Here is a 17,103-nt window from a genome sequence, read left to right as displayed (position 1 = left end):
TTATAAGCAACCAGGTCAGTTAACTGAAGAAAATGATGCATGTACCCAAAAAATTTGCGGGGGGGGTAGGTAATAAATGAGGGTGGTAAAAGAAGTGTTTCATTGGCCCAGTTACCATCTTAAATCAATGCATATTAAATGGGAAATACATCTGTAGTGAAAACAGAGAAGGCATATATAATATTTTACTTTATTTAGAGAACCAAGGATTGGTACATATATATGTATACTGTATGCTGTTTATATATACGTCTTATGTATAGCATGAATAGAGTATCAACAATGTGTACTCATCCGTGAATCTCATCACATACATTGAATCCACAATACAAGTAATTCCATCGAAATCATTCAATGTTTAACAACCTGTATACATGTACAAGTATGAAACAAAATCATCCAATTTTCTACAACCTGTATACATGTACAAGTATGGAACAAAATCATCCAATGTTCTACAACCTGTATACATGTACAGTATGAAACAAAATCAATATTCTACAACCTGTATACATGTACATGTATGAAACAAAATCGTTCAGTATTCTACAACCCGTATACATGTACAAGTATGAAACAAAATCAATGTTCTACAACCTGTATACATGTACATGTATGAAACAAACTCATTCAATGTTCTGCAACCTGTATAAATGTACAAGTATGAAACAAAATCAATGTTCTACAACCTGTATACATGTACATGTATGAAACAAAATCATTCAATGTTTAACAACCTGTATACATGTACAAGTAAGAAACAAAATCACCAACTATAAAAAAAAATTCTTCCTTCCAAAATTTCTTACACTGATAAAAGGAAACCATACACAAAAAATCTGATCAATGTATAGTAACTTAAGTCTTAATACATCTCAAAACACTATCTACACATGGCATTGAATTCATAACAAAGCAACCATGTTTTTTTCCTTGACAATTTCACTCTAACACTTCAGTCCATACCTCCAACATATTCCAACATACCATAGCCAGCAGAAGATGTAAACCTTTGTGAAGGAGCACCCTCTGATGGTGGCCCTTCATTGCTTCCATGACGATGATCTTCATAATTCAAATTTACATTATCATTGGCTTCTTGTTCTAGACTGTATCCCCTTCTATCTCCATGTCCTGTTAAGTCAGTTAGTGGTCTGGAATCATTCAAATCTATTTCGACACCACCACCCTTTTTCTTCTGCTCATTATTGTTTTTCATAAAAATCTCAAATGGATGTTCTCCTGGTGCATATTTTCCTTTTCCTAGTATTTCATCTACTTTCTTAAAAAAATCATCCGGCAGCGGCTCTTTTCCTGCCTCTTCATACTCTTGCTTTAATTTTTCCAGCCGTTTAGGATCCACATCAGTATAACCTAGTGGTTCGTTAAACTCATAATGCAGTTGACACGGTTCCTCATCACATTCATCCTCAGTATCTGTCTCTCTATCTAAATATCCTGTGGGCCGCTCAGGCTCCACACAAAAGAAAGGGGCAGCCATGTTTGGTCCTATATTTTGATCTTGAAATGGAGTTTCATTAACAAAACCATATGAAACACCATCAGGGCATATATTGGCTGAAGCCAATCCACCAGCATAATTGTTGACTGAAAAAAGAAAATATACTGACCTTATTCACTACCAGTACAACAGCAAACATTATTTAACAACATCATATCTGAAGTAAACTCCATTCAGAAATGAGGCTGGGGCCAATCAGTATTCTAGTGTGAACAATTGCAATATCACATAGTTGGAAAAATAAAATTAAGATATACCAATGTTCTTTCTGTTTGCATCTGCAACACTGCCATAGTATCATGGGAATCAAAACATAAAACTTGGTCTTTTTTTTGATTTTCATAAATTAATTTTAGATGAGAGTAAAGTCTTAATATCAACCGGAAAACTTGTCTTGTAGTCATTGGTAGCTAGCCAGAGGTCAGTGGCCATTGTAATCATTGGTAGCTAGCCAGAGGTCAGTGGCCATTGTAGTCATTGGTAGCTGGCCAGAGGTCATTGGTAGCTAGCCAGAAGTCAGTGGCTACTGTAGTCACTGGTAGCTAGCCAGAGGTCACTGGTAGCTAGCCAGAGGTCAGTGGCCATTGTAGTCATTGGTAGCTAGCTAGAGGTCAGTGGCCATTGTAATCATTGGTAGCTAGCCAGAGGTCAGTGGCCATTGCAATCATTGGTAGCTAGTCAGAGGTCAGTGGCCATTGTAATCATTGGCAGCTAGCCAGAGGTCAGTGGCCATTGTAATCATTGGTAGCTAGCCAGAGGTCAGTGGCCATTGCAATCATTGGTAGCTAGTCAGAGGTCAGTGGCCATTGTAATCATTGGTAGCTAGCCAGAGGTCAGTGGCCATTGTAGTCATTGGTAGCTGACCAGAGGTCATTGGTAGCTAGCCAGAAGTCAGTGGTAATTGTAGTCAGTGGTAGCTAGCCAGAGGTCATTGGTAGCCAGCCAGAGGTCAGTGTCCATAACAAGACCATAATGGACTGCCAGGATGTAAAAAAATTCCTTTATAAAGCATCCATGGAGAGTCAGCCACAAGTAAAATTTTAATAAATTTGTCCTGAATTTAATACTAATATAAATATTAATAAAAGATTTTTGATTATTTTAATGAAAATTTAAAACCAAAGTCAACAGATTCATTTGAGTTTTTTCAACCCAAATCAGTGGTTGTATTAACTATTGCATACTGGTAGATGGCTAGGAGATTACTGCAAAGACAATCATGAACTACAGTCTACGGACCTGTAACTAAAAGTCTTCAGAGTTGACAAATACTCTTAAGCACAGGAAATCAGAGATATCACTAGGTCATGTGGTTAAGCCATGTGACTTCAGTTTGGAGTTACTAATCATTATGTTTTGTTTTGTTTTTCTAACTACTGGAATTTAAAATGGAAATAAACAGTATCTACAATTCCTGCAACTTTTTGTTTCCTGAAATAAAGGCAACTCTAAAAATTTGGAACAGATTGCCTAATTAATACTGATGATACTGTCTAATTGATCTAAGAATCTTAAAATAAAATTAGCGACAAATTAAAATTACCATACAGACAGGTAATTTATGATTCAATTTTTATAGTAAGTCAAAACATTGCTGTGTTACCATGTATATAATCATTTGTACTGTTGTATAAATAAGGTCAATATTTTTTTAAAAACACAAAGAAAAGCAAAACATGTCTACATTTATTTCCAGGCAATAAAGCTTTGTAGTACATGTAGAAAACAATAATTAAAAACTATCCCTGCAATCATCAAAATATTTTCTAAAACAAATACTTGACACATTAATTTACACTAGAATGAACTATCATCATGATGTTTTCTAGAAAAAATATCTGACACATTAAAATACACTAGAATCACCAATCCTCACAATGTTGTCTAGAACAAATATTTGACACAATAATTTATACCAGAATGGACAATTATCAGTGAAATGTCTGAAATAAAGTATTTATACATTGTGTAAGTAATAGAGTGAAATTAACAAAATTCATTTAATGTGAATGTGATAGTTTCAAGCACCACATATCATCAGAGTACTGACAATAACAGCTCTAACATTTTAAATCCTGAGAGAATCATATTCCATCAAGACGCAAATTTGAAGAAATGAGATTTAAACTTCAATACTAAACTTTCTTAGTACAGTACTCCTCATTATAACACCCTGCATGGGAGCCAGTACCCTGTATCAATGAAGTATATGAGACAGTACTCCCACATTATAATGCTGTCCATAGGAGCAATAGAACATATAGCCTTATAATGAAGTATATGAGACAGTACTCCCACATTATAATGCTGTCCATAGGAGCAATAGAACATATAGCCTTATAATGAAGTATAGTATACCATCTATGCACGCATATAAGTCAAGGCAATCTGCAAACAACAAAGATCCTGATCAGCCGTAGCATAATGGGCCAGTAGATCAGAGTCTATGTTGTTTGTTCCACTGATTACTCCTAACAAACGGCACAGACCCAGATTTGCCAGTACAATTTTGCAGTTTGGACTTGACTTATAAGTGAGTATATACGGCAAATAACATTTCACTATCACATAAAGAAATGGGATCCATTCCCATATAAACCCACCTTATAAAATAAACAGTTTCATAATGAAGGTCATTATCCTGGGGAGGGTGCTGTACTTCAAGTTATCTGCAAATCACTCTGGTTACAAAATTTCCTAATGATGAAGATTTTAAATGTAGTATCACTGGGAACAAATTTGAAGAATTTCCACAAATCAACCATTTTTAATGCTCTTGCAGATAAAGTACTCTGTAAATTGCATTATAATTTTTGATAGTACTTCACAAGTGTATGTAAACTAGTATATATATTATTCACATTCTCTCTGACCAAACTGTAGAATGGTTACCATTCAGTCGAAACATATTTTCAAGTGAATTCAAAAACACCATCTTTTTATCCCAAAAGACTTGTAAAGATTACACTGTAACATAAATGCACCCAAATAAATCCATGTAGAGTGGACCCTCACTGTATAGCTGTTAAAGCACCCTAATAAATCCATGTACAGTGGTCCCACACTGTAAATCACCCAAATAAATCCATCACCCAAATACATCCAATGTAAAGTGGTCCCACACTGTACAGTGATTAAAGCACTGTAACAAGTCCCATGTACAGTGGACCCACACTATATACATGTAAAAGCGAATCCCATGTACTAGGTTCCACACCATAAATCCTATGTACCATATATACTTCCTTAAAAGTCGAGTCCAACTGCAAACTGCACAGACCCAGACCTGCTATCGTATAATGTGCTGGCAGATCTGGGTCTGTGTAGTTTGCTAGGTGTAATCAGTAGATCAAAAATCATATACCCTGGTCTGTTTGTCTCAGGTATTTATTGATCACTCTGTCTAAATCTCCCACAACTTCTTTTTTTTCTCAGATTTGGTCTTTTCATTATCTAATTTTAACTGAGATGTATCATGCTTTGCACTTTTTTGGTGTGTTAACATTGTGTCTTTCCTTGTGATAATCTGTTCTGTGAAAAATCCACTGGTTCTGTCCGTAATTGAAGGGTATCTCTTACATTTATTACAGGATGTGATTGTTTGAGCATCACTGACTTAGTGCCAAGGAAACTCCTACTGCCAAAAAGCTTTGAACTTATGTTTTCTTTTTTTATTGTATTCTCTGTAAAAGTTAAATTTAGTTTTATCTCATTTTGTTGACCTTTCATTCAACATTTTGCCATAGCTTTATTGGAAAATTATCAATCCAGATGCATTTCTAGGACAATTCATCATACCAGTAGTCATGCATAATGATTTAAAGAAATCCAGTGATTGGTTCAAAACAGCAAATTCTGCAGTGAAGTCCTATCCTCCAGCCAATGAAATTTGTTCTGATGTAACTATCAAAAGATATTGCCAAAGGGGGCACTCACCAGTTATTATGTACTTTTGAAAGAGTGATGCATGTAAGGTGAAGTTGTTTGCATTTAAAACATGCACAGTGGATAGAATGCTAGCATACCTCTGTGCTACTTTGATGCAATGTGGCTGACATTTCTTTGGATATTGTACTTTTGAAAACTGTACATGATCTAAGCACACTGCTAAATAAAATGACTGCTCCCTTGTGCTCAAAATATAAGCATGAATTAGTCTAAAGTACACTATCCTTATCAGCTATTAAAATAGGTAAAATGAATTTTGCCAGACTACACAATACCAGCTTCTGAAAGGGCAATAAATAAATTACCAAATATATAAAAAGTAAGAAAACTTATCGGCTCTTCTTTTTTACAATTTACCTCTGAAGTTCAAGAAGTGAAAATGACCAAGTGGAGCTAGCACTTTTTTGAAAGGTGCACATCTGGACTAAGGCCAAGCTGTATACTCTATAACCCATATTACACCCACCAATCATACACTAAAATTAAGGGAATTCAAGCCAAAGATATACAAGGTCTTTTTAAATGCCAGTATAACCAGTGAGGAAACCTGAGAAAATTCTTTTTCTTTAAAATTCTAACCCTATGCAAAATACGAAACTGTAGAGTGCCACCTAAACCAGTACTGTCTGCTTCCATTGGTTGTATCTGTCGATGCTGCAGCTAGTTTCAGCCCTAATTTACAAATTTCAGCATACGTAAATATACAACACACCCATACGGTACTTGCTGGTAGATATGAATTGCACTTGTGTAAATATCACTCAGACAAAACAGGAAATGCTGCCCTTTCAAGTTACAGGCCAAATTTACTTGTCCATGGACAAGTAGCCTTGCAAAAGTTGTTCATCCATAAGAACAAATTTCTGACTTGGACAATACAGACAATGGATCTCTGCACCCCTGTATGTGATGTCACAAAAGATTCATTCATTTGTTGAGAATTTATGACAGACAAGGTCTTTTAATTAAATTTCATGTGGAGAAACTCTGAACTAATTTTTTAAATTATAACATTTGTTTCTATTTCAATCATGGTGTACAAAAGATATTAAACACTTACTGTGCAGCAGCCATTATATTTTTATTAGACTTCTTTGATAGTGACTACTGTTATGTTTGTCCCCAGAATGTATAGGTTTCTTTATAGCTCTAAGTGCTGGCCATCCACAAAGATCGGACAAGGAACTTAGAACACAGTTATTCTGCAAAAACCCAATAATGACCCTGAACTTTGACCTTATGACCCCAAAATCAATAGACCACTTCCATACCTTAAGTGCAAATCCTCTATAAATTCTGGTAAATGTATACAGATGGTCAAGTAATAAAGTTCTTACACAAATGCCAGTCTTCTTTCAGTGACAGTGACTGTTTCCATTTTGAATGCAAAACTGATCAATTTCTTGTTTAATCCAAGTGCAAGCTATAGCCATCCATAAAGTTTGTTCTATGTCTGTGATTTAAAACTAAGGTTACTGTGTTAAGTTTTTATCTTCTTTCACTACAAAAACATTGACCTGTGTGCTTTTGGCTCCAAAATAAACAGGCTTTTTCCTTACCCCAAATACAAGTTGTCCACAAGATTGTTCTAGGTATGTTATTGTGCAAAAACCTTTTCTTTCTGCAGTTATAGGGATTTCAACTTTTGAACCTTTGACCCCAAAATCAATTGGCATTTTGCTATACCCCAAGTTTAAGCTAACCACAAAGATTAGTTCAAGCAAAAGATGAAAACATTATTTTGCTGAAACCAGTTTTCTTCTGTCAGTCAGTGATCTTGACCTTTTGACCCCAAAAATTAATAGGTTTCTTCCCTACCCCATGTGCAGGCTATCCATAAGGTTTGGTCCAGGAATGTGATGTAGAACTAATATTTTTTTGAAACCACTTTTCTTAGGTCCATAAAAATTACTTTGACCTTTGACCTTTAGAATCTAATTTTCAGTAGGCTTCTTTCTTACTCAAAGTGCAAGCCATTTTTTTTAACTGTAGATGATTGAGAATATGAGTTATTATGCAGAAATGAAATTGTTAACAGACACACAGATGAAAAGACAAGATAACATATTATGGTCTGCCTAATGGCAGGTATATAAAAAATTCATGGACAGATACAAAAAGTACTTTATTATTTTGTTCACAAAAATAACTTTACTACATCCCACCCCCCACACTCCAAACTATATTCCAAAATCAATGAAATATATTATGTCTTCCTGCTAGGATTACATGCATGAAGTTGGCAACATGATATTAAAAAATGCCAATATAATTGCAATTTCTTCATATCTGACCTTTTAACCACATCCAATGACTCTGGGAGAGAGGCCTAAAAGTTACATAGGATTACAACATGGCTAACCTATGTAACAATGCTTAGTAAATTTTCAACCAATGATTTTGAATGAGACAATAGAAACTGAATATGTAACTGAATATATAGACACACATACAAAGAAACAGACAGATAAATAAAGAGTATCACAATAATCTCCCACTAAAATTGGTGACTAAGATGTACCAACAACAAATAAGGAAGCAAATACTTATTATGTTCCTGGAAATTATGGGTGAATTAGTAATCTTACAAGATAATCAGTCAGGAGACTTCCTTCCGCTGCCTTATGTGGCATGTTATAGCATCATGGCACTTGTTAAAAGCACGAAAAACTTCTTCCTCAATGCATCCAAATAAATAATACACTAGTGTAATGTAACAGCAGAGCCCTAGATAAGCTGCATATCTACCAACAATTCAACATAAAAAGCATTATATTTTTTATCCATTCAAATTACGTGGAACAAATTACTTGATCTAATTGTGTCAGTGTACTGCTTCTACATTAGTCAGGTCATGTAGTGTAATGGCGTGTTCAATTAATATTCACCATTTTATTTGTTAAAGTTCCAGATGTTCCATGCAAGTATCATATGCCAGTTCTTGTGCAGAAACCAGTTCTCTTCTTTCAGTCACTCAGTCATATAATCAAATGTACAATGAACTAGTCTTTGTCATCAAGAAGCTCGAGGCATTCAAGAGGAATGATCAACATCCAGATGATGAAGCCTATCTTAATAGCACAAGTTTTAAATTTTCACTGTTCAGAAAATAGGCTATCAAATTTCTGTAAACCAGGAAGTAAAATACCCTTATACTCACATATAAGTTGGATTCAGCTGGTCTGGGTCTGTGCAGTTTTTTAGGACTAATCAACAGAACAAACAATAAAGATCCTGATCTTTCTGCAAATTATGTGACTGCAGATCAGGTTGGTTTTTTTTGCATTAGGACTGACTTGTACACAAGTACTTATGGTATGTTGGTCAAGGGCAGGATATTCAACAAAATAACAATTTTCAATTATTCATACAATGCTACTTGTAAAACATTTGCTCCTGTCCAATAAAAATGAAAAACACTACACTCAGGATTATGAAAAAAATAGATTACAACAACAATAAACATGTACAACATTCATGAATATGATGCATGTCTATAAGGTTACTATCTACATAAACAATCTACTGGCCATAATCCAGCATATTCACTACCACCATCAATAACGTTATATTTTATATGTACATTGGTATGTATTGCAGAACACTTAGTAGAGAAAATCCTGGTTTCAAAGACTTCCATTTACTCATCCCTGAATCCTAGTTTTCTATATTAAGTCTGCAGATATTTAAATTATGAACTTTCATTTTAGAGAGAAATGTTGCCCAGGACTTCCATTTCCAAAATACTACAAGCTTTTTCTAACTGCTTCCCTGGTTTTTGTTTCCCAAAAACATCCCCTCCGACACAATTAAACTTTTCCAGATGAGTGTCTGAGGAAACTTAACCCATACATACATGTTTTTGCAAAAGACAGTACAACTTCAAAAATACATTGAAATAAAAAGATGGGCAACATATAAAACTCCTTTCTTCTACTTGTACAAGATGAAATATGAAATAAATGTGTACCTTTACAAGCACTCTGTACATGAACCTCAAAAGAGTGATCATTTGTTCTTGACTGCAATACAGACACATCAACTGTCACTCACATCTTCAAGCTTCATGTATGAATTTTCAATGACAATTTTTGTAAGGCACTAATAATCATATAATTGGAAAAAGCACGAAAATACAATGTTATAACCATTTTACAATGTTCATTAAACAGAAAAAGACACAAGAGCAAGTGTTATACTTAGAATGTAAAAGCACTAATAGGCAAAAAAGTGGGTATGGGTTTGGAAGACAGCAACTCAAGAAAAGCAGTCAACTTCTTTCTTTTTTGTGGAGGAATGTCAGGCCCTGGGAAGACAATTTTTATCCATATTGTCTCCAAGCATAAAATCATGTAATATAATCAAACACCTTGATTCTGACCACCTCTGTAAAACCTCCAACATTCTGCAATTAAAACTCACTTGGTTGTTGATTTTCCGTCTCCCCATCCGAGTCATCCAGGTTGTTCTGAATGAAATTACCTCCTTGAGACATCTCGTCTTCTGAAATAGATATCATGCTAACGATAATCACACGCAATATGCTGGGCAAAATAAGATTTTTTTAAATCCAATGCAAAGACACTGTTTGACAGGTACATTGTAGCAATGCATTTTTCATAAAAAATCTAAAGACTATACTACCAAAAAAATATTCTTTCAATTTTTCTCCTTTATTTTAACATTTTTCATTAGCTCAAATTTTAATTATTGAGTATAATTTCCGAGTTTTTCATGCATGAAAATTGCACATTATGTACTTGTATTTACAAGATCTGAATTTCATTGCTACAAAAAATTGCTCCTATGTTTAGAAATTACCCCCTTTTTCAAATGTTGTGGAAAGTGCATTTCCCCTTAAATTTTCAGTACTAGAACAGACCATGAGAAGTAGCATTGGATAAGTAAAAGTATGTGCACATATTACTGATACATGATCTCAAGAGATCAATTTCCAACTGGTTCTCTTTAGACTGCATCTGTTTTGGTACCACTCACCTAAATTTGTCATCTTTGATGTAAAGAAGCTGCGTTTATGGCATCCACAGATCACATAAGAAAGACCATATAAACTAAAGATAGAAGATCCTGTTGGCTGACTTTAGACTGACTGAATCAAGTACATCTGAATGTGGCTGGCTGAACAGAATGCACTCAGTGACAAGGAAGCACAAGATGATCAATTTCATTGGCTGACAGAAATGTGTTACAGAGTTTAGTGAATTGAACACAATTTTTTCAGTATTTTATCTAACAAATTCAAATATGTATGCAACTGTTTAAAAACTCTATTAAAAAAATTGGCAGAACTAAAAACAAAGGAACAATTTAATTTTAACAATAAAATTATAAAAACAGGACTTAGAAAGCATGATTTATCTGATTACTTGCCTGCCACTAATACTTTCATCATGACTTACCTCCCTGTATGTGATTTACCACATATATGTTTCAATAAAAGAATTCTTTGCAACCAGTTCTTATTCAAAATAAGGCTAAGAAAATTCTGAACTTGACTGACAAAAGAAATATTCCAAAACTTCATCAGGTTAAATATTTTTTCTAGGATTTCTCTTATAAAAGATAGTGCATCCACCATATTTGAAATAATGTACATGTATATTTGAGAAAGAATTATGCTGATACATGTACTAGGTATTTAACCTTTCAGTGAAAACATTTGAAAGGAAAGTTTCTAATTTAAAAAGTTTACAGTAAATACTATTTAAAACCCAATAAAATCATAATTAAATGAAGAACAACATTTATGAATTTTCATGCATTGAATTTTTAACTTGATGCTGATGAAAGATTTTAAGTGTGTGTGTGTGTGATTTGGTTTTTAACATAGCTTTAACAATTTTTCAGTCATATTGCTATGATTTCTGCAGTGTGGCAGTTTATAGTTATGTCTAGCATTGGGGCATCATGCCGCAGACATGTAGCATGATGTCCCACCCCATCACATTATCCTGACACCAGGCTGACCAGTCCTAACACTAACCTCTCAATGCTCAGCACCTAGCAAGGCATATGTTAGCAGTACCATATTTATAAGTCTTTGGTATGACTCTGCCAGGGTTCAAACCAGTGACCTCCCGCAACCAAAGTGGATGCTCTAACCACTAGGCCAGACCGGATTAAAGTCTACTATTGAAATGTTTAATGTTCAGCTGATGTAGACAAATGTAAAAATTCAGGAAAATATTAACTAATACCACACTGGATCGATAAAGACTATTTTGAATAATTATAAAATGACTGCAAGTTTATGTTTTAAGTCATCAATTATATCAGAGTATGTTTACTTGATCAGATAATTAGATTATAAAATATAATAAACAAGTGCTTAGAGCCAAATAATATTGATTATTTTGGTACAAAAACCTGATTTATATATTTTACAATGACTGAAATAACAAACTATCCTGACTGAATGAGACCATGACTTACATCATAACAGAAAACATTTGACCAGCATTTATACTTGTCCTATGCTTGTACAAAACAATTACCCTTAGCAGTATATCACTTATAACCCTATAATTCAGGCGATGATTTTGCACTGCACTCACTGACTGGTAACACCAATTTGAATTTGCTAATGCATTACTCCTTATAAAGCAAGCACTGACTGGCAACACCAATTTGAATTTGCTATTGCATTATTCCTTGTTTATAAATCAAGCATCGACTGGTAACAATAATTTGAATTTGCTAATGCATTATTCCCTGCTTATAAAGCATACTTCCACCAGTCAGCAGGTGATGATTCAGCAAATCTAAAACAAGATTCATTTTTGTAAACAATAAAGGATGTGGATAAGCCCTGAGGTCACTACATTAATCTGCACCAAAGATTCTGATTATGAATCATTGCAATTAAATGTGATTTTCAGCATTGGTCAATCTCTGAATGCTACAATGAAAAATCAGCCAATAATTTTAAAAGTTCATCACTGTCCAGAGACCAACACAAATCAGAAACACTACAACTCATTAAAAAACAGTATATAGTTTGAAATAAACACAAAATTTATTTTTTATGTACAAAAAGTTTAAGATCTATATTATATAATGTACTGTTAGTTGAGTTTCACTCACTAACGCTAAGCATGTTTCCATATTTCATTGCAACCCATCACCATCTTGTCATACACAATGTCTTTCAGTAACATCACCTCAATTAGCTGCCCTCATCTTTGGCTTTGTGTGATACACCAAGTCAGTCAGTGATGGCACAAGCCATCAGCTGCCATAATCTTATTGTTTGTCCATTTCATATTGATCATAAAGAGAAACAGAAACAACAAAAAAAAAAGTGTTCATGATCGCTGACAAAAGTTACCAAATATTCTCCTGGTACATGCTTAACCATGTCTACCGTTGCAACTGTACTGAAACACCTGGGCTTTAAATTAATGTCTACATATTATTTGAACCTGCAAGACAAAAGCAAATCTTGAAAGACCACTGCATTGAAAGATCACCTGTCTTGAGATATCACATACTCAACACACAAATTGATCTATTATATGAAGAAATGACCTCCAACATGATGTTACAACATTACTTGGGAGACCATTGTTTTGTCGTCTTCTACAAAAATGTTCTACTGTATTTTCTACAAATTAAGCTTATTCACAGTTGCAACTGTCCTGAAAGTTATTGTCCCTGTATGATTATGGTATAAAATATATCACATGGCAGGCCACTATTTGCAGGCTGAGCAATAGTCCTACAACATTAGACATCTACCTTGATATGTATGATTGTGGGAGGGGGGATATGACAGCTTACTGCTTAAACAATTGTTGCTATATAGCATGTTCCTTCACCTGTTAACAATGCAACAGGAAGCCAAATTTTAAATATATCTCACACAGTTAATTGCCCATATTGATAATGTTGCCCTTTTTCCTTACAGAAGTATATCCTGATACAATCAAGTCATTTCACTTTCTTTTTTAAAATCTGTTGACCTCAACGGATTTTAAAAAAGAAACTATCTGACTGTGTATGGATATACTTTTGTAAGGAAAAAGGCATAAAATTACAAATATTATGACTAAAGCAATTACAGTCTAATCTGTCAATATGGGCTGCCAACTACCAGGTAATCATCAAATTATGGTGCCAAACCTTTTCAACCCTTGTCAGCTTGAAAGTATCATTCTCTGTCCTAGTACTACAAGTAGTAGTACTCCTTAAATCTGTCAAAATCTTGTAAACAGTTACACCAATGGAACATGAAATGATTGTTTTGACATGATTATTATTCTACTTGCACGCCAGAACTGACACACTTTGGAAAATGTGTATTGTTTCCACTGATGACTCTGACACAAAAAGAAATGTCTTCAAGTCTAAAAAAAATTATTTTCTTTATTAAGTCAGAACAGCTTAAAGAACTTTTCATCTGCTTGCTATGCTTCAACTTGAATTTTGACCAAACAACGATATCACAAATGCTTCTGGGTCAAATACATATTCAATTCTCAAATGATGCACCCTTTCTTCCAGTAACACGTCCCAGTGACATGCCTCCTTTTCCCCAGGATGCTCCCTCTTTTTACGTTTTGGTCAGCAGTATCCAATCTGTAGAATAGCTAACAGCTACACCTGACTAAACAGGCAATAAGCCAGTGTTATTAATTAGCAATGAATCCTTATCACTGTAATTATTTTGTCAATAGGACTGACATTCTATAGGCTATTCTAATGTACTTCAAAGAAACTGATGTTCTACTATATGTAAGCACCTGCATTTGTTTAGCAAAGAATGAATGCCCTATTTTGTTGCAACAGTGTTTAAATTAAATTGTTGATAACACAAATCATGAGATTTAAGTCAGGAGAGTAATCAAAACTTTGTCAGAGACTTTTAAAACAGTGTAGAATGACTTGGAAAAATCTGTTTTCATTTTCGGGATGCTGACTTGTGATGAAAATTACACCAATGCCAACAAAACATTTTGGCAAATGCTCCATCTGACTAGTGAAATCTGATTATTAGTGCCTAAAGCAGCTGTAAAATTATCTTGACAACAGTTCATGTCTGGGATCTCAAGCTATCTAGGTCCTGTAATTGTACCAAGATTAATTCATCTTTTCTATAAAGCCTATGTTATATCCCCTCTTTATTCATAAGGACAAACTCTGAAGGCATTTAACAGTGTTTACTAACTACGTTCGAATTACCTTTTGGAACATATGCTTGGTATATTTTCAATTTCCTACTTTGTTTCATATAATGATGTTACTTTATGTTTATACATACAGTACAGTGTAATCCTACGTATTTACTTCTGTAAGTTTCTTTGATGTGAATGGAGATACAATTTTACTTGTGTCAGTTTCTTTGATGTGAATAGAGATACAATTTTACTTGCGTAAGTTTCTTTGATGCGAATGGATACAATTTTACTTGTGTAAATTTATTTGATGTGAATGGAGATACAATTTTACTTGTTTCTTTGATGTGAATGGAGACACAAGTTCACTTGTGTAAGTTTCTTTGAATGGAGATACAATTTTACTTGTGTAAGTTTCTTTGACTAGAGATACAATTTTACTTCTGTAAGTTTCTTTGTATGGGGATACAATTTTACTTGTGTAAGTTTCTTTGATGTGAATGGAGATACAATTTTACTTGTGTAAGCTTCTTTGATGTGAATGGATATACAATTTTACTTGTGTAAGTTTCTTTGAATGGAGATACAATTTTACTTCTGTAAGCTTCTTTGATGTGAATGGAGATACATAAAACATCATTGCACTGAAAACGATGATTCTTGGGATTTAAACTCATTGTTGATTAATTTTTCTTGTGGTTTAATTTTTGTTCTTATTATTGTTGTAGGGGTAAAAATATTTTTTTATAATAAATTTACATGGATTATATTGAAACTTAACATTCCATTTACTATAAATATTTTCTTGGTAGTCTGATATTATAAATGGCTAAGAATGCAATCCTTTTGAGAGTGAAAGATTCCCATGTTTATGCCAGAATCTCTCAAAAATTGGCTGGGGACTACTGAGTTCCATGACTGGAGAATCCAGGACTTCTCATAATCATCCTGCAACTGTTCAGAGCCCTGTAGCCCTTAATTTGGTCCCAAATGGCCAGTATTAACTTCTGTCATACCAGTAACATAAGTTTACATTTATATCAAAGCATTCAATTTTTAGGCTGTATGGCCAGGTAAACACTGCTGAAAACTACTAAGAAGCACTAAGAGGCGCTAAGTGGTAAAAACTGGGCAATAAGAACATAGTAAAGCATTAAATTACCCTTAAAACATAACTGTACTAAAATAAATCGATAAATATTGTTAACACGGGTCGTAACAGATACAATTTGTATTACAAACGTATTTTAAGTATCAGGAAGGACAACTCTGTCAGGGCTATCATCTAGGAGTAAATGTATGCTTATTATTCTATGAATATAAGATAATTAATCCCAAGAATTGTCATCGTTATAATCTCAACATCATTATCACTACCACCACCAGAACCAGTAGCAGTAAACCTCCCCGCGTGATCATATATATGACGTCACATATATTGGCAATAGTAGTACTCAGTGCTTCTTCGTAGTTCTTAAGAGTTCTTTACCATGACCACAATTTTTATCCCCCCATTATTATTGTTTTCGGTGTTGACTTTTATCTATATTACTACGATAAACCATAGTTCAAATTTCATAACTTCGTGTCATTTTCAAAACCGAAACGTTTACTTCACAGCAATGGTGCAGTGTTATCTTAGTCCACAAAATCCCCAAGTTTTATTAATAGTCGGCCAATCAAAACCCCAGCACTAAATTAACAACGGCTGTCAGCATAACAGCCTCTATAACATGAGTTTCTTATTTTTAAGTTATTTTAGAGATGGGTACATTTCAAATAAAGTCCTTTCTAATATTTCCAATGGAATGTTGTTAGTCTTATATACGTACAGTATACAGTCAGTCATTGAAACATGACACAATTAAAACGACACTTTTCATTGCCACACGACTTATTGAGAACATAGCATACCCGTTTACCTTAACACACCTTCAACAGTCACGGTTGGCATACGCTATCAACGCACACTCGTCAAATTTCGCATACGTTCTATCCAGTGCATCAAGACGCAAAGCAGTATGTAGTCACTATTAGCCGCTACGGAGTTTAGTGTTCTCCAATTGGCAACTAGGAATTTCCACAGGATATTACGTTTTTTCGTCCTAGTTTGGAAGAGGTTTGAATTTTCATTAAAACCAAACTAGTCACCTAAATGATCATGAAAAGTTTTGGTTCATAAAACTTTTATACCATTATTAAACCGGAAGGTATTTTCTTTTACAAATTAAAGAATGTAAATATTATAGCAAATAAAATAATAAGAAAAGAAATTTTTAAAGAAAACTAAATTTTAGTTGTGAACATTGAAACTGTCTGAGTTTTATTCCGATTGCTGTAATTAAAACAACGAATATTTAAACTATTACAAATCTACATACAACCCAAGTCAAACCGAAACCAACACGATTGGAATCGAAAGGAACACCCATTCCCATAAAAAGTTTGCCATTATTTATGTACTACAGTAAGAAGAATTTCTTTAGTCGTCTGAAAACT

General features: G+C 34.0%; 1 protein-coding gene across 7 annotated transcripts in view; it reads right to left on the bottom strand.

Moving 5' to 3' along the window:
• Positions 1 to 16,704, bottom strand: part of LOC149802147 (uncharacterized) — an 88,808-nt gene extending 72,104 nt beyond the window's left edge. For 2 of the 7 annotated variants that reach the window (XM_089956549.1, XM_089956550.1), the window contains exons 1-3: positions 16,537 to 16,704; positions 9,893 to 9,973; positions 988 to 1,608 (exon numbers count right to left, since the gene is read on the bottom strand). In XM_089956549.1, coding sequence (XP_089812675.1) covers positions 988 to 1,608; positions 9,893 to 9,973; positions 16,537 to 16,558 — 724 coding nt within the window. In that variant the 5' untranslated portion in view covers positions 16,559 to 16,704. Of the gene's footprint in view, positions 1 to 987; positions 1,609 to 9,892; positions 9,974 to 10,468; positions 10,606 to 16,526 lie in introns of those variants that run through there. The other 5 variants (XM_089956553.1, XM_089956552.1, XM_089956554.1 and 2 more) reach the window with 5 other exon arrangements.
• Between the last annotated feature and the right edge of the window lie 399 nt (positions 16,705 to 17,103).

The sequence above is a fragment of the Sinohyriopsis cumingii genome, chromosome 4 (assembly GCF_028554795.1).
Source record: "Sinohyriopsis cumingii isolate HCF-2022 chromosome 4, ASM2855479v2, whole genome shotgun sequence".
In the NCBI taxonomy this organism is placed as follows: domain Eukaryota; kingdom Metazoa; phylum Mollusca; class Bivalvia; order Unionida; family Unionidae; genus Sinohyriopsis; species Sinohyriopsis cumingii.
The sequence above is the reverse complement of the archived record's forward strand: the minus strand, read 5'-3'. Positions and strand labels throughout refer to the sequence as shown.